At 37.2% G+C, this 26,911-nt stretch overlaps 3 protein-coding genes across 10 annotated transcripts in view; 1 reads left to right on the top strand and 2 right to left on the bottom strand.

The window, feature by feature from the left end:
* Nucleotides 1-210: 210 nt before the first annotated feature.
* LOC113678118 (signal peptidase complex subunit 3) lies at nt 211-5,055 on the bottom strand. Its single transcript, XM_089191194.1, has 5 exons — nt 4,507-5,055; nt 4,333-4,403; nt 3,132-3,211; nt 2,034-2,149; nt 211-1,260 (listed from the first exon to the last, which is right to left on the bottom strand). Exons 1-5 carry the CDS (start codon nt 4,647-4,649, stop codon nt 1,119-1,121), a joined length of 552 nt encoding a protein of 183 aa, XP_089047320.1. The 5' UTR covers nt 4,650-5,055; the 3' UTR covers nt 211-1,118.
* Nucleotides 4,770-11,063, top strand: LOC149035036 (beta-alanine-activating enzyme-like). 4 transcript variants are annotated; one of them, XR_016182189.1, is made up of 6 exons: nt 4,942-5,534; nt 6,051-6,243; nt 6,568-6,973; nt 7,286-8,817; nt 9,294-9,521; nt 9,707-10,556. XR_016182189.1 is itself a non-coding variant. In XM_089191184.1 (6 exons), the coding sequence occupies exons 1-6, from the start codon at nt 4,942-4,944 to the stop codon at nt 9,709-9,711; spliced, it is 2,952 nt and encodes a 983-aa protein (XP_089047310.1). In that variant the 3' UTR covers nt 9,712-11,063. The 4 variants fall into 4 exon arrangements, 3 of the variants coding, with proteins under 3 accessions (XP_089047311.1, XP_089047310.1, XP_089047309.1); XM_089191184.1 differs by having other exon boundaries at nt 7,286-8,812; nt 9,707-11,063; XM_089191185.1 differs by having other exon boundaries at nt 4,770-5,534; nt 6,127-6,243; nt 7,286-8,812; nt 9,294-11,063.
* LOC149035034 (uncharacterized) overlaps nt 10,390-26,911 on the bottom strand; it is a 52,790-nt gene continuing 36,268 nt past the window's right edge. For 3 of the 5 annotated variants that reach the window (XM_089191179.1, XM_089191181.1, XM_089191178.1), the window contains exon 2: nt 10,390-14,900. In XM_089191179.1, the coding sequence (XP_089047305.1) occupies nt 11,157-14,864 (3,708 nt within the window). In that variant the 5' untranslated portion in view covers nt 14,865-14,900 and the 3' untranslated portion in view covers nt 10,390-11,156. Of the gene's footprint in view, nt 14,901-16,619; nt 16,914-23,580; nt 23,766-26,911 lie in introns of those variants that run through there. The other 2 variants (XM_089191177.1, XM_089191180.1) reach the window with 2 other exon arrangements.

Genomic DNA, 26,911 nt, shown 5'->3' with positions numbered 1-26,911 from the left:
GGGTGTGTTTTACTATGAATACACAACTCCATATCCTGTTTCCAAAACATGATGGATGACCCACTTTCCCTCTATCAGCTACAAAAAGGGTTGAAACATCATGCATGTTATAATGGGTGATCCAGCTTTGCAAAATAATTCTCAAGTCATTTCATGCATTAATGAACTGATTTTTTTTTTTAATCATGGGTGATCTGGCTTTGCAAAACATTTCTCTCCAATGATTTTATTCATTAGCAACTTTTTAAAATCCACTTTGTATTATTGTTACTTCTATGCAAGTCAGAGATGACCTCTTCTTGATGCTGATTAATTTTTATTTATTTAATTTTTTGAGACAAATAACTTGTGGTGAGGTCACTTCTCTGTGGTTCAGAACCTTTTGTCAGTACATGAATACCTCATCCAGTGCAGGAGGTCTTTCTGATAAAGTACATAAAACTATTTCAATGGCTTTTATGTAACATATTACACTATAATGACACAAGACAACTTAAAAGATAGGATGCCAAAACAATGATAAACCATAGTAAACTTCAGCTGATTGAATGAGATCAAAATGGACTTTTTAACAACACAAATACAAGATCAGGGAACTTGAAAATAAAGTCAGTTGTAGTGCTAACATGCCAGAGAACTTTCACTACTAAGACAAATATGAAACAAAACTTAAAAATATCATTCAGGTTAATCAAATGGTAAACTTAGGGCTCAACCACTTCTTACAAAATGGGAGCCTTTACTAAAGTTGTGTGTACAATGAAGATAGTGCTAGTATTTTTGAACAAGGAAACTCTGTGGGCTGGTTATTTATACCAGGTCTAACCCAAACCCGAGTTTTATACACCAAGTGGGCCTTACATAATTATTCTCTAATAGAGGGTTGTTCTCATTACACAAATGTCCTTCCACTGATAACTTTTGGCCTTCTTGACAATGATCACAAAAATAAATGTTGAAATAGAAGATTCAGCTAAATTCAAGAAAGTTTAGAATGTGGTTTTGTTAAACAATGGCTAAAGTTTGTTGAAATAACTGGCCCTCTATGTACTAGGCACAACTTCAGAGTGTTTACTCTTGTGTCATTTGGACTTAAAATGCCCACCGATTAAATAAGTTTAGTAATCAAAGCCAGCCCTGTTGACAGTGTATTCTTCTGGGAAGTCGAAATAAAACTTGTTCTCTTGGCTTATTAAAGGCAGAATACCAGCATTTGGGATAACATTCCATGATAAATAGAGGCTGACATTCTTGTTTCCCCTGCAGAAGGGTAAAAACAGTTTGTTATATTGTGTTACAATACCTCTACAGACTTAGCTTTAACAGAGGTGGGAAAAATCCAGTCCTCTTGACAAGGGCAAATAACATTTCATTGCTACTCAAAGTTTTTTTTTAATGGATTCCCCAAAGTTTTAAGAGCTAAAATATCTAATTTTTAGTCAGTAGTGTTCCAAAAAGCAAGCGAAGTAATCTCACAAAAAATTTTGGAGAAGTTACAGAGGTTGGGTTTCACATATTACTAGTAGCTACAGTTGTACATGTATAATCAATACAATAATGTAAATGAAGAAAAATTACGTGCTTCTGGTTGACTGAAAATGAGTGCATTCTCAAGTAATATGAGTGCAAAGTTGAAACATGAGTATAAATTACAAACAGCATGCACATGCTTTCAAAATTTTGTCTGGCTTGGCTTGGCTGTACGTTATTAACAAGTAATAACATGATTTCTCTTGCAAATTTGGTGTAATAAGCACTTGTAAAAATTTTCAGGGCCCACAAATTGCACTTGCCCTACAGGTTTATGCAATTTCGTTGTCTTTGAAAAATTTGCTTGTGTTTCTCAACACCAAATTGCACTCAAAATCATGTTATTACCAATATTGATTGTGATGATGTAGTGATAACACAGTTGTGGATTTTTTTCTTTTAACATTTATTTTGGCAATAATGGTGATCCCAATAACACCCCCTATATAAATAACATCCAAGCCTGGCTTTGGCTGAAACTTTTTTTTTTGGTTTGCACTTACTTGAGTCCAAGACCATCATCAAAGAAGTAATACTTGGTGTTCATGCCGTGATAGTGTAGAACTGCACTGTCTCCACGCAAGATGATCTTATCCCAAATCACAACTTGGTTAAATTTCTGAATAAGAGAATTAACAAGAAAATATTCAAATTGGACTGGTTAATGTAAAGGGAATAAACCCCAAGACTGACCAGCATCTAATTTCTCCTTACAGAAATACTGCTAAATCATTCATGAAGATCATGAGAGTAAAGGTAATGATCACCACCCTAAGAAGCTTTGATTCTTAAAAAAATTCTCCTTATTAGTACCAAAGGAAATTTATAGAGAACAGAATGGAGAATATACATACTGATGTTATGATGTACAGGGTTTAAGTTAGCTAAGAGAATTAACCCTTTACACCCTAACATCAGTATGCATATTCTCCATACTATTCCCTATACATTTCCCAAGGGGTTGACAAGGAGAACTTATCAAACAGTCAAGAGTTTCTTTAGTTTCTGATCACTTCCCTAATTCTTGTGTCCTATAAGTGAGGTTTAGGAGTGATGCTGTAAGGAGAAATTACCATAAAAAAACCCGCAGATAAGCCACACCCTGAATTTAACGGCTCAAATTTTGGAAAAAAAAGTTTTTGGAAAGAAATAAAAAGAAATCCAAAGTTGAGTCTTGAGAATTCTTCTTCATCCACTGTTCATCGAACATAACCTCACCATTAACATTGCAATAGAAAATACTTCAAAGTCTTAGCCACAATTTTAGCACTTTAATATAAGGAACATCGTTTCTACCAACTTTGACCTATGACTGATCTTTTTCTAGTATTTGTTGACAGGAATTTCTTCATTCCACACAGTTTTTCCATAAATTTTTGTATTGAAACAAGAATGTGAGCTGAACATTTGAAGCCTAGTAACCAGGCATTAGATTGGCAGCAAAAGTATCAGTTAATGGACATTGGCATTGAAATCAATGACACCTTTTTCAAATGTTCCTGCAAATAAGCTGCAACCCAATTTCTAGTGAAGATTTTTGGAAAAAAGGTGCAGCTTATCTGCTGGTTTTTACAGTAGTCAAATGCCCAAGACAAACTTACATTATTCTTTGTAGAGTACTCTGCTGTTAAATAAAGGAATAACTGTTTAACGTTCCAGTTGAAGATACCTTTCATATCTGAGACTCATTAAGGAACAATTTGGTTATGTTAATTATTCTTGCAGATGAAAAATGATCCTTGATGCCTTTAGATGGATAATAATCAAGTAAAGAATGCTGCACTTCCCAAACATATGGCTGCTAAAAATACATTCAAATAGATTAATAAGGAAGAAAAAAAGGAAGTATGGGTTAAATTTAAGTCAGTAGACACCCCATGGAAGCTGAAAAACTGATCAAAACTAGTGACAGCCTCTTGAAGGAATATTTGATCAAATCACTCATAAGATTTAACCCTTAATTTTCTAGCATCAGTCAATGTTTTCTCCTTATATATTGAACATTCTCTCTATATTTCCTATAGTAATGACAATAAGAATTTATCTATTAAACAATTAAGGGCTTCTTAAGGTGATGATCACTGCCTATATTCTCACTTCTAAGTGTTTGAGCAATGATACCATGAGTTCCAAAGAAATAAGATGCTCATCTCTCATACATTTCTTTCAGTTTTAGCTGTAAAACAAGTTGGTGTTCAATAAAATAATGTCCTCTAGTTGCAATTGTTCTTCTTGTTCCCTTTTTGCTTGAAAATTTACAGATATTGTAAAAATAATTCCCTTAACCCTTTCACTCCCATAAATGACCAGAACAGAATTTCTCCTTTCAATATCAACACAATATCAAGCAGGTAGATGATGAACATAAAGAAAAATATCAATTATGGGATTATTAGTAGAGCCAATACCAAATTCTCTAAACTAACATCTTAAAAATCGTATGGTAGACAGTAAGGAGAATTAAAAATCAGATCTTGGGAGTGAAAGGGTTAAAATCATCAATAGGAATAAAAACATTAAATTAAGGGTCTATAGGTGAGATTGGAACCAAAAATTTTACCATGGGGCCTCAAATCTGTCTGCTAGCCTTATATCTGTGTCTGCTTGCAAAGCAACAAACAGCTCTTAACCATATAACCATGGTAACCCAACATGTAAGTAAAATTATAGGTCCATTTAATCTTGTGGGGATGATGGGGGAATGATAGACGGGGGGGAGGGGGAGGCGGGGGAGAAATAGCACAACAGCACAATGCAACCACACAACATGTACAGAAAATTAAAAGGCAAAAAGGATATCTGCTTCAAGGTCAAACGTTATAAATCCCAAGTCATTCTTTTCCTTAGAAACACTGAAGTCTTGAACATTTTTACTATTCAAAAGATCAAGAGGAAGACACGTGTTAGAACAAGAAACCCGAATATTCTGCCATTGTCAACGATCGACGATCAGGTCGTAAAGACATTGATACTCACACCAAAACTTTCTTCGTCTGTAACTGAAGAGGGGCTTGATGAGCTTTAAAAAGCGTCGATAGGAAACATAGGAATGTCAGGGCGGCGAGTACTGTTAAAGTAAACGCAAATATAGTGTTTAAACGAGAAAGAAGTGTGTTCATTTTGTTTCTGAGCCGAATTTTTTGTCAAATTCGGAGTTGTAAACTTTTCATTGGACAGTGGCGTTCGAGTCAATGAAATGCCCACGAGTCTACAGTTTTATGATGACAGCTGGTCAGTCAGTGCGGGCTTTAACATGGCGGATGAACTTACTGGATTTCTTCGCATTTATAGCACCGAGAAAATTGTTTAAAATATTGAAATTACGCAAGAAAAGTTTCTAATCAATTTTTATTTGTATTTGGCAAGTATTTCAAGGACTTCTGCTTGAGATGATGTAATTTAGTCAGCTTAATGGCGACTCTCGACGCTCTGTTCGATGCGACTTCCCGTTCTTTTGGGAGTAATGTCGCCGTCACCTATAACTCTGGATCAATGCGAGAACACATCACGTACAACGAACTGGTTGTTCAAGCGTCCAAAGTTGAAGACATTTTGGAGACATTGTGCGAAAGACAAGAAACCATAGCGATATATTCCAAACAGTCAATTAGTTTAGTGTCTTGCATTCTTGGAGTGTTGAAGTCTAGAAATTGCTTTGCACCAATTGATTTGAACTGGCCTCCAGACATGATCCGCAAGTTTCTGTTGAAACTGAGCATCCATCTTGTTTTATTAGAAGAAGAACTACGCGAATCATTTGAAAAATGTTTACTGCAATGGAAACCATTTCTACCCAATGGCAGCAAAGTAGAATTTGTCTGTGATCAAGTCCTTGTTAACAGTGGTTTTATACTCTTAAGATGGCAAGATGAATTAAGGGAGGGGAAAGAGAATAGTGAGGATCAGGGCATCGCATATGTCATGCAGACATCTGGTACAACAGGTGAAGCAAAAGCCATTAGAGTACCACACATGTGCATAGTGCCAAACATCACTGACTTGAGGTACGTTTACTATAATGTTTAGTCACTGTAGCAGATTTAGAAGTAGTGAGGATGAGGGGTGATTCCCCTCCCCCCTCTCTTATTACACTCTTCTCTGATGTTAAAGAAAGGAACTTGAAACTTATGATTGCCTTTTAAGAGGTGGATATTGTGCAATCAACTAATAAGGGCAACACAGCATTGTACAAATTCACTTACAAGGAGCTTCTCCTCAAATGTAAGGGGGAGGGGCAGGAAAAGTAAAGTATTTTGCCTGGCAACATGGTCTGCATTACAGTAAAGAGCTGCTTCATGAATGTTATTGCAAAATATGTATTTATACAAATAAACTGTGACAAGTGCTGAGGAGTGGGTTATAGTTACACATTTTGGGACAAAGTTTCACATTTTTAAGACTTCAAATTTTCCTCGTGTTACCCCTTAGCTCCTGAATCACCTTCTGGAATCCATACACCACAATATTTACATATGTTTAATCTAGCACTAACAATTACACTTATTCTTCATATTTAACAGGAACATCTTCCAAGTGACTTCTGATGATGTAATGTTCCTTACCTCTCCTTACACCTTTGATCCTTTCATTGTTCAGATGTTCACAGCATTTGCAGCAGGAGCCAGACTTGTAATTGTGCCTGACAATGTTAAAATGGTGCCGTCTAAGCTTTGCAGCATTCTTTTTGATGAAGAAAGAGTGACTATTTTACAGGTTAGAGTTCTATGAGATACAAGACCCTGAGAACCATACCCTGGTTGGCCCCACCCACTCACCCAAAGGATTTACTTCCCCCTTCACTTGAGCTAGATACTTAACTCTGACAAGTTTGCCTAGTGAGAAAATTATTTGTTGATTTCCTCAGCAAAAATTAATTTTGGAAAATTTTGCATACAAACTACAATTTGCTCCTTAAAAGTTTTCAGAATAGCATTGCAAGGATTCTCAAAATGACCACAGTGATCACCTGTAAGACAAAGTGATACTGCATAAGTCCTTTTCCGTCTAGACTAAGTTTTATTTCTATATCTCAAACAGCCCACTCCATCACTGTTGTACCACATTAGTCAAGAACTGATTCAGTCAAAGATTCTCAATAAAGATTCATCTCTCAGAGTGCTTGCATTTGGTGGCGAAGCCTGCCCTACCCTCTCCACTCTTAGAAAATGGAGGTCTCCTGAGAGTAACAGCTCAATCTATAATCTTTATGGCATCACAGAAGTTTCCTGTTGGGCATCTTGTCATAAAATTACTGATCGTGAGTTGGAGGATACAAGTGCTGATTTTCATGGTATTTCAACATCTGGACATGTAAGCCTGGAGAGCCACAAAGCCAGTTGGGTTAGTGAAGTACCTCTTGGTACTCCTCTGACAGACACAACCATTGAGGTGCGAGATGCAAATGGGAAAATTGTTTTGGAAGGAGTGGGACAAATATACATTGGTAAGTTATTTTATTTATGGTAGAAGCTGAGAGATTTCTTGAAAATAATGTGATTGGCCAGTACCAGTAGTATTTCAGCCAAATTTGAAATACTTAGAAGTAAAAATAACATTTTCTTTGATTCGTAGAATGAACTAAAATAGTATGGCTTCTGTGGGATATTAGGGATAAACAACAGCTTGTGCCCTAAATATCACTCACTGCTTCAAATTTGTTATACTGATTTATAATTTTTCCGCACAGTCACTCTATGCTAATTCACTGAGTGGAGAAAAACAAGTGAATCTAATTTTTTTCTTTCTTTCTTTTTAGGTGGTGTAAATAGAGTGTGTCTCCTAGACAATGAAACCCAACTCCACCAGGGAACAATGCGTGCCACAGGGGACTGGGCTTATGTAAAAGACAAGACCATTTGGTACCGAGGACGCAAAGACAGGCAGATCAAGCGAATGGGAAAAAGAATAAATCTGGATTGGATTGAACGGCAGATTTCTGAGCAGTTCCCAGAAATGACATGTTCCTTGGTTTTAGAGAAAACTGCCAACAGAAAACCTGATAAACTTCGCCTATTTGTTGTAAACAAATCTCTGTCACATGTTCACAATGAACTGTCATCTTCTAAAAGAAGCATACTGAACATCTTACCGGTTGATGCTTGCCCTGATTCAGTACATATGATTTCTCACCTTCCAATGACAGCTCATGGAAAGGTCGACAGAAGCTCCTTGTTAGTTGAGGCTCAGAAAAGAACAAAGCTAGTGGACATGTCTATGAGAGAGTTTTTAAGATATGCCTTGAATGAAGTCTTCGGAGTCACTGAAACCAATGGTGAACAGAAGATTTTTACTGACGGTGAGAAAAGACAGGCTGATGATTTTTTTCATGTCAAACAAAGAGATTTTAAGGAAGATGACATGTTTATTGCTTGTGGTGGATCATCTCTTAATGCAGTTAGGCTGGTGGATCTAATTGAGACGTTTGTAACTGAAGAGAAGGAGACAGAAGTTGATCTTTCAGAGTTATTGGACATAATTTTAACAAAACCCTTTGGTGCCCTTTGTGGTTACCTTGAGAGAAAACTCGATATTCTTGATAAAAGAAAGGATCTGGACTCCAAGGAGACACATCATCTACATCAAGATGCAAATGAAGTATCTCCTACTCTTGTAATTAGTGTTCCTTCTGAACAAGAGCCTGTTCTTCCAGTGAAGAGAAAATTCTCAACTCTAGCTGATGGTGCCTCCCTTTATAATAATGAGGCAGCAAAAAAGATCCAGGGAGTAGAAGAAAGTGAAGACTCTAGCACAAATGCCCTATCCAGTGTAGCTGATGTGAAAACCTGTTTTTGTACTGTACGAAGACAAAACCAGTTTACCATTTGTAACATCTGTAAAGATTCAACACCAAGCACAGATAGGCTTGTGGCAAGCAAGGCACAAACATTTCCTGCCAGTCAAACCAGTGTTCAGGCCGGTATGATGTCCTGTGAGGCTGCACCATCACCAATAATGACCAAGGTCTCTAAGGAGTTCTCCTCTTCTGTCCAAGAACGTAAAGTTCCCAGGAATGTCAACCTAGATATAGGAAATTTTAACAATGCCATAGGAAAAGTTTCTGTTTCTTGTCAGTGGCGAACTTGTCTGTACAAATGTATTGATGCATCACCTCTTGTGGTTCATGCACCAGGGAGGTCTGAAGGAGAAGTTTTCATTGGTTCCCATAGTCACATGTTCATGTGCATCAGACTGAGTGATGGCAAAGTCCTGTGGGAGAGTAGGCTGGGGGACAGAATAGAATCTTCTGCTGCTCTCTCACTCTGTGGTAGATATGTAATAGTGGGTAAGGTATTGTATATTGTTTTTTAATTAAATGGCAGGAGTTACTTGTGAGTAAATAAGGCAAATGAGAGAGATGCTGTGATTATGTTACAGGATCTGAATACATACTTTGAGTGTTTGTATATAGAACTTGTTTTTACTTTCTCTGGAGTGGTTTTTTCCATTACTGGTATCAAGATTCTCAATGCATGAGTATGCATTTTAAAAGAAAATGTCAATAAGAGGCTAAAATACTGCTGATTTGGTTATTAAAAATGTTTTCTTCACTCAAATTCTTCCCTACCCTTCCCTCCCCTCCTTTCTTTCAGCTTGAACTGAGACAAATTAAAGACCATGTCTTGCAAACAATATTAGTAATAATTCGCAGTTTCTGGTGCATGTAGAAAGCTGACATGGCCTCTGTACTGATTGTGATGGTATTTCCAATGGCCTGATTTGCTATTTATCTTATCAAATGGAACCTAATATTTGTTGTTTTCTAGGTTGTTATGATGGCCAAGTGTATGTACTCAACCGCTTCACCGGTGAAACAAGTTGGACATTCCAAACAGGAGCAGCAGTGAAAAGTTCTCCTTGCATTGACCCCCAGACTGGGGTGGCCTGGGTTGGGTCACATGATCACTATTTGTATGCCCTTGATGTCACAAAGAGGCAGTGCATTTCTACAACACACTGCGGTGCAGGATCTTGTTTCAGTTCTCCATGTATAAGTAAGAAACCTCATTTAGTATTCATTGCTATACTAAGCGGCCGTCTTCTTGCAATTGATGCTACTGAACATACAATACTTTGGAGTCAGCAGTGTCCTAAGCCAGTGTTTGCATCACCGTTATTGACACCCATTGGTATAGTTTGCGCATGCGTGAATGGGTTTGTTTATTGTTTTGACTTCCAGGGTAATAAGCTATGGGGGTTTGAGACACAAGCTTCAGTGTTCTGTTCACCAACTTTGTACCATGATGTAAGATATGGTTCCAGGATCTCACACTGTATTTTTTTTGGCTCACATGACAAATCTGTGTATTGCTTGTCACTAACTGGTGAGCACTTGTGGAGATTTACAACTGATGGGCCTGTGTATTCAAGTCCTTTTGTAGCCATGATTGAGGAAAATATGTCTTGTCACACAATGTGTAACGCAAGGCCTTGTGATGAGCATGACACTCAATTAGCAGTGTTTGCTTTGTCGAGTGTTGGAAGCCTGTATATTCTGGATTTTTATACGGGAGTTCTTTTAGCTTTGTATTCATTGCCTGGTGAAGTATTTTCTTCACCTGTTGTGTTTGACAATCAAATTCTCATTGGCTGTAGGGACAACTATCTCTACTCACTTGGAATATTAACCCTTTAACTCCCCAAGATCTCATTAGTAATTCTCCTTACTGTCTGCCATATAGTTCTTATGATGTTAATTTGGAGAATTTGGTATTGGATCTACTAATAATTCCTAATTAATATTTTTTTATTCTCATCACTTGTCTGCCTGATATTGTATTGATATTGTATGGAGAAATTCTGTCTTGGTCACTTGTGGGCATTAAAGGGTTAAATGAAACTGAAGAGTAAGTAGTAACAATGTTGACTATAAAAAATATTTTTATTTTCTTTTTACTCATCTAAAAATACAGCTAGATTTTCATTTTAATTAATTCCCAGACTGAATTATTTTTTCTGCAGACTTAAGACTGAATATATTTTATATCACAAAGTTGATTTACAATCAGAATTATCAATATTGCTATTTTACGTCTGTTATTTGACTTAATTGCTTTAGTTAACCAGTTTAAATATAAAAAAAAGACAATTTAACTAAGATAAACTATATGAAAAAAAATTATTCTAGTTATTGCATTTCCAGTGGCACATAAGAATATTCTATTATCAAATTCTCTACCTCAAGCAGCTATTCATCTTAAACTTAAGTGTAAGTCATTATTGATCCCTTGGGGGGGAAGACTGGGAGGACTTTGGGGGATCACATGGTGTTTTGGGGGAGTGGAGGGGGATCAGTCATCACTGAAAAGAGGATCATAGAAAATTTACTGGCAATGAGGGGGATCATTAGAATACTACAGATCCTTAGGGGGGAGGGGAGCAATAGCTTCCCCTTCTTCCCAGCCCTCTATCCCCCACCCCCCTAAGGTTATGGATTATGAGTAATCCCTGATTTGCCAATTTCAGCCCTGGTATTCCTACAGTAAATGATTGTTGTGAAAAGAGAAGAGTTGGGTATTAAATTTTTACAACTTTCACTCCCTGGCAGGTAAATTACTTTTTCATTTCCTGGTTTGACTGAACTTGATCAATAGAAAAGTTACAATTAAAGAAAAAAAATCCGCCTCCTCTTAACGTTCCATGCCGTGTCGCAGGTCATCTATGGCAAGCTGTATGTTACGTAACTTATTCTGAATACTCCTTACATCAACATGTTCGTGACCAAGTTTTTTCAGTCGAATGTTTAAAGCTCGGTTAAAGTACTCCTTGGCCTGTTCCAGGTCGCCAGATTCACGGTGTACATCACCCAAACTATTGTAGGAAAATGCCACAAGAACATGGTCAGGTTCGAGATTCTTCAACTGGATACGTAAAGCACGTTCGTATAACTCTTTGGCCAGTTGCATGTTATCCAACACTAATTGCAAATTACCCAAATGGTGGTATGAATTCGCGAAATCAACATGTTCGGGTTCAAGATTTTTCTGGCGTATAATCAGTGCTTGTTCGTGATATTCCTTAGCCTGTCCCAGATTATTCCATTTAAGATGCACCATGCCTAAGCTATGGTAAGTATCCACGACTTCAAGGTGATCGGGACCAAGCTTTTTCAACTGAATGTCTAGAGCACACTCCAAATGCTCCTTAGCCTTTTGAAGGTTACACAATTCACATTCTACATTTCCCAATTTAAGGTAATTACGGGCGACATCAACATGCTCGGGTCCAAGCTTTTTCAACTGAATGTTTAGAGCACACTCCAAATGCTCCTTAGCCTTTTGAAGGTTACACAATTCACATTCTACATTTCCCAATTTAAGGTAATTACGGGCGACATCAACATGCTCGGGTCCAAGCTTTTTCAACTGAATGTTTAGAGCACACTCCAAATGCTCCTTAGCCTTTTGAAGGTTACACAATTCACGTTCTACTTTTCCCAATTCAATGTAATTACGGGCGACATCAACATGCTCGGGTCCAAGCCTTTTCAACCGAATGTCTAGAGCTTGTTGATAACACTCCTTAGACTTTTGCAGGTCACCCAATTTACGCTGTACAATACCCAAGTCATAGTAAATATCAGCGACATCAACATGCTCGGGTCCAAGCCTTTTCAACCGAATGTCCAGAGCTCGTTGATAACACTCCTTAGACTTTTGCAGGTCACCCAATTTACGCTGTACAATACCCAAGCCACGGTAAATATCAGCGACATGAACATGCTCGGGTCCAAGCCTTTTCAACCCAATGTCCAGAGCTCGTTCAATATGGTCCTTAGCTTGTTGCAAGTTTTCCAGTTTACTTTCCTCTGAACTCATGTTAAGCAATGAAAACGCCACATAAATATGATCATGACCAAGATTCTTCGCTTGGATTTCCAAAGCACGTTCATAATACTGCATGGCCTCTTTCCGGTTACCCGAGTCGTACTGTACATTACCTAGATGATGGAATGAATTTGCCACATCAACGTGCTGGGGTCCAAGATTTTTTAGCTGAATGTCTAGAGCACGTTCATGATTCTCCTTGGAATTTTGAAAGTCACCCAACTCACGCTGAACCCAACCTAGTAAATTGCAAATTCTCACAAGGGCATCATCCGTGGGTCCAAGTTCTTTTAACTCAACGTCTCCAGGATACTCACAACTCCGTCTCTTCTTATCCATTTCAACCAGTTTCAAAGCTGTTTCACAGTAAACTTTTGCTCCTGAAAATTCGCGGTGATTTCCGCAAATTACTGCAAGCCTTCTGAAATATTCTGAAAATTTGAAGTAGTTGAAAACGTGTTTCTCGGTAACTTGATATTTATCCTCGTGAAGGAAGACCTTTTCAACTTCTGCAGCAAATGTATTCAAGTGTGGAATGAGATGCTCACTATCACGAATAGAGTTTTTGTTGTTCCAAGTGTGTGGTAGATGAATGTCTATGAATTGGTTGAAGGACATTACAGCGTATGCAACACTTCGAACGTGTTCATCAGGCTCCTGACACTCGTTGATTACAGATTTACTGGCTTCATGCACAACTTGATGCACACTAACAAAATTTCCACTTTCTCTCTCATCGAAGAGAAGAAGAGAGTAGCCTTGGATCTGAAGGGCAATTTCTTCTTTATCCAAATGCGGATTTTGATCATTCAAAATGTAGTTCCTAAGGATGTCTAAATGCAAAGGTTGTAAAGAACACAGGGAAAGGAGTGTAAACGCGCTTTTAACAACACTGTCATTGTTTATCGCTCGTTCAATAGCCAGCTTGGTTGCGACAGTCATGGACTTCCTGTAGCTTGGGTTGGTTTTTGTTAGTTCCCTTTCAGTAAGGGCTCGCATACCTCTCTCTAGCTTTTCTAAGTACTCTTCCCATCCAAAGCTTCTGGCAACTTTACTTTCACGAACCTTTTTCATGTAAACGCCTGCACTAGCCAGTGCGAGGGGTTGATAATCTAATGCCTTAGCGATTTTATCCTCCATTCCTTGTTGTCTAATACCAGAGACCGTTGCTAAAAAGCAACGGGCATCTGTGGGCACCATGCCTTCGCTCACTGAAATGTGAGAGACAAACGAGCTTTCAGAGGGGATGAAAAAAGAGTTCTGTGTTGTGATAAGCAACTGGCCTTTCGTCCACAGGTGGTTTCCACGCCGAGGGAGAAAATCATGTACATCACATAAACTGCTAACATTGTCGACTACCAAGAGCCACGATCCGTAAAGAGGAATTTTGGTTGCTATCAAATCCTTTAGATTGTTGATTTGTTCTTCGAACTTCATCTCTGTCGAATTAAGGGTTTGCATGATAGTGGATTCAGGGCACTTGATTTGTCTTCCCAAAGAAGCGTACGATTCCAGGAGTGTCTTTGAACTTTCAGCGTTGAGAGTCATTACGAACGTGGGGGTTTTGAGGTCTTTGCTGGCTGTTTCGTAAAAGTGTTGAGCTACCAGACCGGCTAGTTGAGATTTGCCACTTCCAGGGTTACCCGAAATATATAAGTAACTCAAACCATTTTCATTTACTTCTCTCAGCCGTTCAAGTTGTTTTGTTAATTTGCCAACCTCGCTCTCGCGTGATGCGATTTCGTGAGATGGTTTAGGCGGAAGAATGCAGAATGAAGAAACATCACTATGTAACTGTTCCTCAAGGATATGGTGCTGTTCTTCAAGGACTTGGTGCTTTTCGTCAAGGAATTGATACTGTTGTTGAAGGATCTTATTATCTTCTTCAAGGAGTTGATGTCTTTCTGCAAGAAACCGGTTTTGCTGTTGAGAGGTTTGTAGTTTAACGTTGGTTTCACGGAGTTCATGGTAAAGGATCTGAACGTTTTCCAAAACACTTTGAAGTTCTTCCGTCGGAAAACTTTTCTGCTTGCAGACATTTTGAATATCTTTGTTTGAGAGACCAAGACACTGAAATGCGATATTCACTTTACGAGCAGCGAGTATGAACTGTAGATCTGATAGCTGACCCTCTGGCATGTGAGCGAACTCTTTATTGCGAAATTCTCTGAGATCATCGACATTCGAGCGAACTGCTACACCGAGTCCGTGGCGGATAGAATCGGAGTATAGTATTGCAAAAAAGAGTGTAGTACAATCCCACTGTGCCCTATTTCCGTTTCTAATCGCTTCCAGCAGACGAGCATCAGGCGTTCGGCTCTGGAGAGACTCCCTGTTGTAGAAGTCCATTCCATTTTGAGGCGTATCTTTCCATTCTCCTAACGTTGCCTGGTAACGACTGTCCCACTCTTGTTTAAAAATGGATCGCAGCCCTTGTGGCAGGATATTAGTGACAAGATGACAAATTCTGAAGTAATTTAATTGCTCTTTGGTGTAAACTGAGGAAGCCATGTCTTTCTTGTCGTGTCATTCTTTTAATTTGCAACCCTGTTTGGAAACCATATTACATATTCAATATTGACTGAAAAGAATCCCAAGTTTAACTGCCAATTACCTGCATTAAGCGTGCGAGAGTAAGAAATTTCGTGATAAGTTCACTTTGGTATTTTTTGTAACGCCTTCATGTTTGCACTTACTCATTGAATGCTAACATACGAGAAATTAAAGAAATTGGATGACTGCGAAGTGGAAGTTCGATTTGTCAATCGCGAGTATGATTACAGATCAAACCTGTCGACACGAAAACCTCTTACCAAGTAATTATAACCATTTCAATTTCCGAGAAAAACAAAATGTATTCATCAGAAAAATGGCTTATAATTACAATCTTTAAACGCTGAAGCATTATAATCTTTGAGAAATACAAACTGACAAGCTCCAGAAACAGTTTCCTACAATTATTGTAGGAAATCACTCGCTTTGGATAGTAGGATGGTAAGATTACTGTTTCAATTCTGTGTACCAAATGTCCGATGACACCTTTTCAGATATATTAGTAAAAACCAGTGTAGTTCATCCACCAATTACATTCGTTGAAATTGTGATCGTTATAATAAAACAGGAAAAAAACTCTAAAACTCTCAGAACTGCGGAGTTAATTATTTTTCACTGTTAACGTTGATCTTGTAAAAAGAAACAGAGAATACCTTCGCGCTAAAAATTGATTACCATCATGATGTAATTCGTCTTGGCCGGCGTCCTTCTCTAATCGCAGCATTTGTCATCGAAGGAAAGCTTAGAAGCTTTTTTTTTCAATTTATATAACGCACGGATCTGTATACTAGAGGTAATAGCTACGCCAGCAAGTATACTGCAAACAAGGGAGCCTCTTTAGCTTTCCGCGGGATTGTCATTGTGTGGTTACCAATGGTCAAAGTGTAGAGCCTCTTTTTTTTTTGCTGTTCTTCACTGATTCATGATGATTTTATCCTTCTTTACAGATAATTGTTTTATTATTATTGTTGTTATTTCGGACTTTTCAGAAATACATCAATTAAGAGACCTGTTTTGGTCAAGTGTCTTCTTCATCGTTTATCACCATAAAGTGCGTTTGATTGTCGCGTGACTCGCTCAGTGAAAGAAATACAAAAGCTTGATTTTATTTTTGATGAGCGATATATAAATATTCATACGCACTCAGTGAATTCTAAGGCCAACCTCTTTCCCAGGGTCCTCTCTCTTCCTCCTTCGCGAAAGTTTTGCACTCATTAATTAGTAGCCGTTCAAGATCCCCCCAATCCCCCTCCCCGGGCAGCCCTAGCCTGGCTGAGGTGGAGAATACAAGGGTTCTATCTATAAATATGGAGGTGTAAAAATTAACTTTCGCGAAGGATCGGCTCAAAAAAAGGGTCTAAAAGATCCGGGTTTTAAAGATTGGTCAGTGTGTATATGTTCCGGTCGCTGATTTTGCCTTTTGAAAAAAATTGGGTGGGCATTTAAACACAATGTTTTCTCGGAGGTCAAATCAATCTTCAAAAGTTCAGATGCCCGAGGATTTCAAGGGGGATATTGAAGCTTCGAAATGATCGACACGTCACTTCTCGAGGGAGAAAGAGAGAGGCCCTGGGAACGAGGATGTCTTCACGCGACCGGCTCTCGCACGCGCGTGTCTAACGCTTTTACGTCATAACCTCGAAGTTAGCTACAGTTCTAAGCTTCTCTGGAGCGTTTTGTAATTGTAAGGAGAATTTTGTTACCGATCCCTACCTGGAGTCAAATTCAAAGCATTGTCCTGCCATCTGCTCGATGTTAGCCAGTTTGTGAAACGTGAATCGTCGCCACGCATAGCATTCATTGCAGTTCAGCCGCTAGCTGTTGGTTGTCTTGTCATGCAACGCATCTCTGTCCACCACCAAGAGAAAGCGTGGCGTGACAAGACCAAACAACAGCTAATGAGCTTCTTTCTCCAGGAAAAAAAGTTTTGTTTAAGCTTTAGAAATACTTTTGTTTTCAGGCGTCTTATTTTTCGCATTTTATGTTCTCATCATTGGGTCACGACCTGTCGGTGACGTCTGCCGGCGGTACTTAAAAATGATCTTCCTATTTAGTGGTATCTGATTACCATGAGGGGGATTTATTTTTTTCATATATGTTATAAGATATGATTATTTTCCGTCGTCACCCAAGAAGTTCCACCAAAAAATCGTGACCGTCCATACATCCCCAAAGTGAAATCTCGAAATCTTAGACATCAGGTCACAAAGTATCAAAAACAACTAAACTATTCGTTACATTAGTGTTATTGCGCAATCACGTCAGGGGTTTCCTGCATACCACGGAACTTTACTTGTCAGAACAACTCACGCGTAACGAGAGCGTGGTGCTTAGGTTGTAAATTTGAGAAGGTGAATATAAAATAGGGAACTGGAAACACACAAAGTCAAGTACAGCTGAATATAACTTTTTCAACACGACTCTCTCTATGCACTTTGGAGAACACCTCTAGGAAAATGTCGAATTACGATGGTGGTTGAGTTATTTAGAGAAGTCGTGATTACGAACGCTTGCATTGCGTGATCACAAATAGATAATGAATTAAAACCTATTATTCTCAAAGAGTAGACCGCACATAATATTAACAGGATCTGTTCTTTTATCTTTTTCCTTCTTTTTTTAAAATTTTTTCAATTCTTTATTTCCTTCTATCTGTACGTGTTTATCGTAAATCTGACGGGTGATGCCAAACTCGTGGACGTGGAACACGGAACGGAAAATAAATGGTGATCTTGCTGTGAATGAGTTAGTTTCAAGTTGCACTCATGTATTAAAGCTCTGGAAACCCACTTCTCTTTTCTCATTTCTCTCCTCATTCTATTCCATTTTTGTTTTTTAATCCAACCCAGTCATTCCCGTTTTTACCCTCCGTTCCCGCTGCCCGTCATAATTTTCCTATCAGTTATTCCACGTTTTCTTCGACCTTTGTATTCCCTGTTTATTTGATCTTAAAATGTACATAAATTTTAGTGAAGTTTACCATCCGATTGACAAAACGTGTTCTTTCGGCTCTAACTTGATAATACAATATAATGTTATAAAAAGCTTATTCCTTGTAATTCCTGTTTAGTCACCCGAACAAATCTGAAGGATCCCTTGTATCAACGGTAGCAACAATATCAAAGAATTCTTAACTTATCGCTTTGTTTCCATTTGATAAAATCGAAATTGGATTTATTATTGTCTAAAATACATGAATGAGTTTTTTTTTCAGATATTTCAGTTTGGAAACTTGTCGTGACAAGAACAGCTTATATTTCAGGAAAAACGCATGTTTTTTTTTCTAAAATAGTTCAAATAGTTGTTCTGCTTTGATAACTGTACTGAATAGTTCCCTTAAGATGTTTACTGCTACTGATTGCAAATATTGTAAGAAATGTGATGGGAAACAAACCCAATTGAAGATCGAGTAATACGAATGATGAAGTGACGACTACAATACCAGTCCTTTAGGAAAAAATCTATTTCGTTCCCACGGTGGGAATTCAGACATGACCAGATATGAATAATCCGTGCTGCTTGGATGAGAGATTAAAATTTACAAAGTAAATGAACCATCAAATAACGAACGCTGTGTTATTATTACGTTATCAAATTGAACCAAACACTGTATTTCATTAGTGTCTTCAAAGTTCACTAAATTGTTAGCAAATTCTCGATTGTAAGGTGATGAATTAAGAATCACCACTTTCCCTTGCCTCTCCCTCACAAACCAAGATTACGCTGCCTGAAGCAAAAGTCTCTGTTGGGTTTCTCGAAATATCACGTATGCAAATATTTGTATGGCTCAACACTCCATGTAGTCTAGTATGATTTTGCATAAGACGTTTTGATGAAAGAAAACTGTTATCGAGTTCTAAATAGTTTATTTTACGTTCTTCTGTATGCATCTCATACACACTCTCTTCAAGGGAATTTTCAATTCAAAAGTACTCTTAACCCGCCACGGTTATGAACGCTTCGATTCCTCTTGAAAATTAAAGCTAATTGTATTCTCCTACCTAAATTTATGTGTTTCAAATATTTCTACTTGAAAAACCTGTAGTAACAAAACAAACCAGGATGAATCGCTATTCAAGAGAAAGCACTAGATCTGATCTGATTTCGTTTAGAATTGTTCGGCTTTGATAACCGAAGTAGTTTATTTGAATGTACATAAAACTTGATTAAGAGAGTGGAATCATCGATTTCATCGCAAATTTTAGAACAAACGCAATCATAAACGAGCCAAAGTACAATTTGCTAGTAACAGAGATAAAGTGACGATTGAAAATTCAGTCCTGATTAAGTAAATGTACATTTCCCACAAAGGAATTTCAGTCATAAATAATTTGCGCCACTCCTTAGGATGAGAGATTGCCTGTTTTGAATTAAGTAAACGGGTCATCAACTAACAAATTCCCGCGAACTGATTGAGTGAATTAACTTTACGCGAATACTGTGTTTTGTTTGTGACATCAAAATTCAAAAGTTTTTTTTTTGTAGCAACGTATCGCCGCCTTTTTAAGTACATTGTAAATAGAATTACCTCTTCTGGTTTCGGAAGAATGTTGACTGAAAACATCTGTTTATCATTAGCTCTTGATTAAAGAACTTTTATCAACCATTTTTAAGAGTCTGTACTTCCCATTTCAAATTTTACATGTTAGCCATGTTATCATCCGCATCCAAAAGAAAAGGAAGTTGAGACAAACCGCATCAAAGTCGACCCCAATAAACTAGTCTGCTGTATCTCATCAATCCCTCGGGCTTTGTAACAATTTGACACAGGCAAGCAATACGTGCAAAATGGACTTTGGCTTTTAGTTTGACCTGCGAAACGAAAACCTTTTTGGGAAATTTTCGCATCTTTCTATTACTTGTGCGAGATAAAACAGTTGCAGTATATCAAGAAATGAAAAGAAATAAAAAGATGCCGCGCTATTTGAATCAAACTTTTATTTTTGCACCATACAAGAATAAAGCACGATGTACTGTGTTTCCTATAGATTTTGAAAGGTTTTCATTTTGCAAAATGATGATCAATTATTATATTTTGATAAGATCCCTGATGACTGAAATCTCAGCTGAGAACAAATTTTTGCTCCTTTTAAGGATTGAAACATTTTTCGGGAAGGAAATAAATTTTTTAAAATTTACTATCTATTAAGTTATATGGCTTTGATCAAGAACATTTCCCTGCATTCTATCATATCTTACTGGAAATCAAATACAATAAAAAGCCTACCCCCTAACCTTTATATATATAACCTTTACGTATTCATAGGCGAAAAGCGTACGGTTTGAACAAAAAAACACTTTGTTTCTTTCCTTTAAGCGGACGCTTATTTTTGCTGATCGAGTATAAATTGTGCAAAGATAAAGATCGCAAATTTTCATGTTACCTCAACAACATTTATTTGAAGGTTTTGTTAATCATGTGAGATCATGTCAATACATTCAGCTCTTCATACTTGGGGAAAAAAGCAGAATTGGTTCTAAAACAACCCGCTTCCCCGAAAAAACTTTAAGAGTGAGCTGGATCGAGGCCGTGTAAGTCATGAGAGGCTGGCAATAATCTTCATGGCGATTGATTTTTCGAACTTCACTCACTCAGATAGTTTTGGCGTTGACATATTGTTCGAAGGTGAGAACGAGAAAGGTAAGTGTTTAAATATGCATTTCACAGCCATTTAAATACATTTCCCTCGTTAAGGAATAAACAGTTCTGCTAAGCAACATTGGGTAGCTTCAACATACATGTAGCTCATGCATACTCTGTTCGGCCCTGATAGAAGAAGCGATAGACTTTCATCACACATCGGAAATTTCGATCACTAGGACAATAAAAGGCTGTTTCTCGTACCTTTGTTTTGTGCTGCGAAGTTAGGTGTGCAAAGTTTTTAATTTTATTCAAATTTGTAGGTGCAAGATAAGGGTTTAACTAAAAACCTCCAAACAATATCCTCTAGATATGATTGCCTTTCTTATTCGGCTCGGTGTTTCACTTCAGTATTAACCCGAGGCAAATTTGCCGCTATCATGGTCAACTTAATCTAAGTTGGGCTGCTTCTTGGCTAAAAAGGGATGCTTAGGAAATTCAGTTTTGTTGTGAGCTGTTTTTATTCACTGGAAAAATGGCTGAGTCTTCTTGAAATTGTAACAAATTCAGCCTTGTTCCATAGCAGGGATCCCATGCATACTTTACGGAGATGATCAAGTGTATTTGATATAAACAACCATAAGTTTTGACTTTCAACTTTTGTCGATAGAAACGCAATCCATCGCTGCAATAGAAAATTGATTCATCTGAAGGGAAGCGAAACAAGCGAAGCGAACAAAGTCACGCTTAACGAGAGCGAGGTTGCTTAGGTTGCAAATTTGTAAAAGGTGAATATAGAATAGGGAACTGGAAACACAAAAAGTCAAGTACAGCGGAATATAACTTTTTCCGGCAACACGACTCTCTCTCTATGTGCTGTGGAGAACGCTTATAGAAAATGTCGAACTACGATGGTCGTTGAGTTATTTGAGAAGTCGTGATTACGAACGCTTGCATTGCGTGATCACAAATGGATAATGAATTAATCAGCCTATTATTCTCAAAGTAGACCGAATATGAAATTAACCGGATCTGTTATTTTATCTTTTTCCTTTTTCTTTTTTTTTTTTTGCAATTCTATATTTCCTTCTATCTGACGGATGATACCAAACTCGTGGATGTGCAAAATGGAACGGAAAATAAATGATGATCTTACTGTGAATGAGGTAGTTTCAGGTTGCACTCATGTATTAAAGCTCTGGAAACCCATTTCTCTTTTCTCATTTCTCTCCTCATTCTATTCCATTTTTGTTTTTTAATCCAACCCAGTCATTCCCGTTTTTACCCTCCGTTTCCCGCTGCCTGTCATAATTTTCCTATCAGTTATTCCACGTTTTCTTCGACCTTTGTATTCTCTGTTTATTTGATCTTAAAATGTATGTAAATTTTAGTGAAGTTTACCATCCGATCGACAAAACGTGTTCTAACGGCTCTAACTTAATGATACAATATAATGTTATAAAAAGCTTATTCCTTGTAATTCCTCTTTAGCCACCCTAACAAATCTGAAGGATCCCTTGTATCAGCGGTAGCAAAAGTATCAAAGTATTCTTAACTTGTCGCTTTGTTTCCATTTGATAAAATCGAAACTGGGTTTATTATTGTCTAATATACATAAATGAGTTTTTTTTTCAGATATTTCAGTTTGGAAACTTGTCGTGACAAGAACAGTTACATGTAATATTCACCATCGAAGCGGCCGACAGATGTATTAGCTTATATTTCAGGAAAAACGCATGTTTTTTTTTCCTAAAATAGTTCAAATAGTTGTTCTGCTTTGATAACTGCACTGAGTAGTTCCCTTAAGATGTTTACTGCTACTGATTGCAAATATTATAAGAAATGTGATAGGAAACAAACCCAATTGAATATCGAGTAATACGAATGATGAAGTGACGACTACAATACTAGTCCTTTAGGAAAAAATCTATTTCGTTCCCACGGTGGGAATTCAGACATGACCAGATATGAATAATCCGTGCTGCTTGGATGAGAGATTAAAATTTACAAAGTAAATGAACCATCAAATAACGAACGCTGTGTTATTATTACGTTATCAAATTGAACCAAACACTGTATTTCATTAGTGTCTTCAAAGTTCACTAAATTGTTAGCAAATTCTCGATTGTAAGGTGATGAATTAAGAATCACCACTTTCCCTTGCCTCTCCCTCACAAACCAAGATTATGCTGCCTGAAGCAAAAGTCTCTGTTGGGTTTCTCGAAATATCACGTATGCAAATATTTGTATGGCTCAACACTCCATGTAGTCTAGTATGATTTTGCATAAGACGTTTTGATGAAAGAAAACTGTTATCGAGTTCTAAATAGTTTATTTTACGTTCTTCTGTATGCATCTCATACACACTCTCTTCAAGGGAATTTTCAATTCAAAAGTACTCTTAACCCGCCACGGTTATGAACGCTTCGATTCCTCTTGAAAATTAAAGCTAATTGTATTCTCCTACCTAAATTTATGTGTTTCAAATATTTCTACTTGAAAAACCTGTAGTAACAAAACAAACCAGGATGAATCGCTATTCAAGAGAAAGCACTAGATCTGATCTGATTTCGTTTAGAATTGTTCGGCTTTGATAACCGAAGTAGTTTATTTGAATGTACATAAAACTTGATTAAGAGAGTGGAATCATCGATTTCATCGCAAATTTTAGAACAAACGCAATCATAAACGAGCCAAAGTACAATTTGCTAGTAACAGAGATAAAGTGACGATTGAAAATTCAGTCCTGATTAAGTAAATGTACATTTCCCACAAAGGAATTTCAGTCATAAATAATTTGCGCCACTCCTTAGGATGAGAGATTGCCTGTTTTGAATTAAGTAAACGGGTCATCAACTAACAAATTCCCGCGAACTGATTGAGTGAATTAACTTTACGCGAATACTGTGTTTTGTTTGTGACATCAAAATTCAAAAGTTTTTTTTTTGTAGCAACGTATCGCCGCCTTTTTAAGTACATTGTAAATAGAATTACCTCTTCTGGTTTCGGAAGAATGTTGACTGAAAACATCTGTTTATCATTAGCTCTTGATTAAAGAACTTTTATCAACCATTTATAAGAGTCTGTACTTACCATTTCAAATTTTACATGTTAGCCATGTTATCATCCGCATCCAAAAGAAAAGGAATTTGAGACAAACCACATCAAAGTCGACCTCAAAAAACTCGTTTGCTGTATCCCATCAATCCCTCGGGCTTTGTAACAATTTGACACAGGCAAGCAATACGTGCAAAATGGACTTTGGCTTTTAGTTTGACCTGCGAAACGAAAACCTTTTTGGGCAATTTTCGCATCTTTCTATTACTTGTGCGAGACAAAACAATTGCAGTATATCAAGAAATGAAAAGAAATAAAAAGATGCCGCGCTATTTGAATCAAACTTTTATTTTTGCACTATACAAGAATAAAGCACAAGGAACTGTGTTTTCCATAGATTTTGAAAGGCTTTCATTTTGCAGAATAATGATTAATTATCATATTTTGATAAGATCCCTGATGACTGAAATCTCAGCTGAGAACAAGTTTTTGCTCCTTTTAAGGATTGAAACATTTTTCGGGAAGGAAATAAATTTTTCAAAATTTGCTATCTATTAAATTATATGGCTTTGATCAAGAACATTTCCCTGCATTCTATCATATCTTACTGGAAATAAAATACAATAAAAAGCCTACCCCCTAACCTTTCTATACATAACCTTTACGTATTCATAGGCGAAAAGCGTACGGTTTGAACAAAAAAACACTTTGTTTCTTTCCTTTAAGCGGACGCTTATTTTTGCTGATCGAGTACAAATTGTGTAAAGATAAAGATCGCAAATTTTCATGTTACCTCAACAACATTTATTTGAAGGTTTTGTTAATCATGTGAGATCATGTCAATACATTTCAGCTCTTCATACTTGGGGAAAAAAGCAGAATTGGTTCTAAAACAACCCGCTTCCCCGAAAAAACTTTAAGAGTGAGCTGGATCGAGGCCGTGTAAGTCATGAGAGGCTGGCAATAATCTTCATGGCAATTGATTTTTCGAACTTCACTCACTCAGATGGTTTTGGCGTTGACATATTGTTTGAAGGTGAGAACGAGAAAGGTAAGTGTTTAAATATGCAGTTCACAGCCATTTAAATACATTTCCCTCGTTAAGGAATAAACAGTTCTGCTAAGCAACATTGGGTAGCTTTAACATACATGTAGCTCATGCATACTCTGTTCGGTCCTGATAGAAGTAGCGATAGACTTTCATCACACATCGGAAATTTCGATCACTAGGACAATAAAAAGCTGTTTCTCGTACCTTTGTTTTGTGCTGCGAAGTTAGGTGTGCATTTTATTTCCTTCTATCTGTAAGTGTTTATCGTGGAACGGAAAATAAATGATGATCTTACTGTGAATGAGGTAGTTTCAGGTTGCACTCATGTATTAAAGCTCTGGAAACCCATTTCTCTTTTCTCATTTCTCTCCTTATTCTATTCCATTTTTTTTTAATCCAACCCAGTCATTCACCCTCCGTTCCCGCTGCCCGTCATAATTTTCCTATCAGTTATTCCACGTTTTCTTCGACCTTTGTATTCTCTGTTTATTTGATCTTAAAATGTATGTAAATTTTTAGTGAAGTTTACCATCCCATTGACAAAACGTGTTCTTTCGGCTCTAACTTAATAATACAATATAATGTTATAAAAAGCTTATTCCTTGTAATTCCTCTTTGGTCACCCTAAAAAATCCGAAGGATACCTTGTATCAACGGTAGCAACAATATGAAAGTATTCTTAACTTGTCGCTTTGTTTCCATTTAATGAAATCAAAACTGGATTTATTATTATCAATGTCTGATATACACATGTAAGATTTTTTCAACTATTTCAGTTTGGAAACTTGTGACAAGAACAGTTACATGTAATCTTCGCCATCGAAGCGGCCGACAGATGAATTAGCTTATATTTCAGGAAAAACGCATGTTTTTTTTCTAAAATAGTTGAAATAGTTGTTCTGCTTTGAAAACTGCACTGAGTAGTTCCCTTAAGATGTTTACTACTGCTGATCGCAAATATTGTAAGAAATGTGATAGGAAACAAACCCAATTGAATATCGAGTAATACGAATGATGAAGTGACGACTACAATACCAGTCCTTTAGGAAAAAATCTTTTTCGTTCCCACGATGGGAATTCAGACATGTCCAGACATGAATAATCCGTGCTGCTTGGATGAGAGATTAAAATTTACGAAGTAAATGAGCCGTCAAATAACGAACGCTGTGTTATTATTACGTTATCAAATTAAACCAAACACTGTATTTTATTAGTGTCTTCAAAGTTCACTAAAAATTTGGCAAATTCTCTATTGTAAGGTGATGAATCAAGAATCACCACTTTCCCTTGCCTCTCCTTCACAAACCAAGATTACGCTGCCGAAGGCAAAAATCTCGGTTGAGTTTCTCAATATATCACGTATGCAAATATTTGGCTCACCACTCCAGGCTAGTATGATTTTGCATCTAACTTTTTGTTAAAGGAAAACAGTTATCGGGTATTCCAAATGGTCTATTTTAAGGTCATCTGTGTACATCTCATACATACTTCCTACAAGGGAATTTTCAATTCTAAAGTACTCGTGACTCGCCACTGTTATGACAGCTAATTGCATTATCATACCTGAGTTAATGTATTTCAAATATTCAGTTGCTGCTTAAAAAGACTCGTAGTAACGAAACAATACATGATGAATCGCCATTCAAGAGAAAGTTATAGTTGTGACTTCGTTTTGAATTGTTCGGCTTTAATAACTCAAGTAGTTTATTTGGATGAACATACAGCTTGATTAAGAGAGCGGAATCATCGACTTCACCGCAAATTTTAGGACAAATGCAATGATGAACGAGCCAAAGGAAGATTCGATTGTAACAGAGATAAAATAACGATTGAAAAGTCAGTCCTGATTAAGTAAATGTACATTTCCCACGAAGGATTTCGGTCAGAAATAATTTGCGCCACTACTTGAGATGAGAGGTTGGCTGTTTTTAATTAAGTAAACGGTAAACGAGTCGTCATCCAACAAATTCCCGTCAACTGATTAAGTAAATAAACTTTACACGAATACTGCGTTTTGTTTGTGACATCAAAATTCAAATTTTTTTTTTTTTTTTGTGGCAACGTATCACCGCCTTTCAAAGTACATTGTAAATAGAATTACCTCTTCCGGTTTCGGAAGAATGTTGACTGAAAACATCAGTTTATCATTAGCTCTTGATTAAAGAACTTTTATCAACCATTTTTAAAGAGTTTTTTCGTCTTGTCACGAGTGTGGGACAAAGAAAAAATTCTGAGTCCCCATGAGGAATCGAACCTCAGACCTTCGCATTTGCGCTCAAAACTTACCATCTCTACTATTTCTATCTAAAAACATGA

This window comes from Pocillopora damicornis, chromosome 13, assembly GCF_964200805.1.
Source record: "Pocillopora damicornis chromosome 13, jaPocDami1.2, whole genome shotgun sequence".
Lineage (NCBI taxonomy): Eukaryota > Metazoa > Cnidaria > Anthozoa > Scleractinia > Pocilloporidae > Pocillopora > Pocillopora damicornis.
This window is presented reverse-complemented; position numbering and strand designations above follow the sequence as displayed.

What these genes read in the sequence shown, in the direction of transcription:
- LOC113678118 (XM_089191194.1), bottom strand. Translation starts at nt 4,649, where the DNA reads ATGAACACACTTCTTTCTCGTTTAAACACTATATTTGCGTTTACTTTA. An exon ending in CAGACGAAGAAAGTTTTGGT is followed by an intron (nt 4,404 to 4,506) that starts GTGAGTATCAAT and finishes TCTTTTGAATAG; the next exon opens with TAAAAATGTTCAAGACTTCA. An exon ending in GATGATGGTCTTGGACTCAA is followed by an intron (nt 1,261 to 2,033) that starts GTAAGTGCAAAC and finishes ACCCTTCTGCAG; the next exon opens with GGGAAACAAGAATGTCAGCC.
- LOC149035036 (XM_089191183.1), top strand. Translation starts at nt 4,942, where the DNA reads ATGGCGACTCTCGACGCTCTGTTCGATGCGACTTCCCGTTCTTTTGGG. An exon ending in CCAAACATCACTGACTTGAG is followed by an intron (nt 5,535 to 6,050) that starts GTACGTTTACTA and finishes CATATTTAACAG; the next exon opens with GAACATCTTCCAAGTGACTT. An exon ending in TGGTAGATATGTAATAGTGG is followed by an intron (nt 8,813 to 9,293) that starts GTAAGGTATTGT and finishes GTTGTTTTCTAG; the next exon opens with GTTGTTATGATGGCCAAGTG.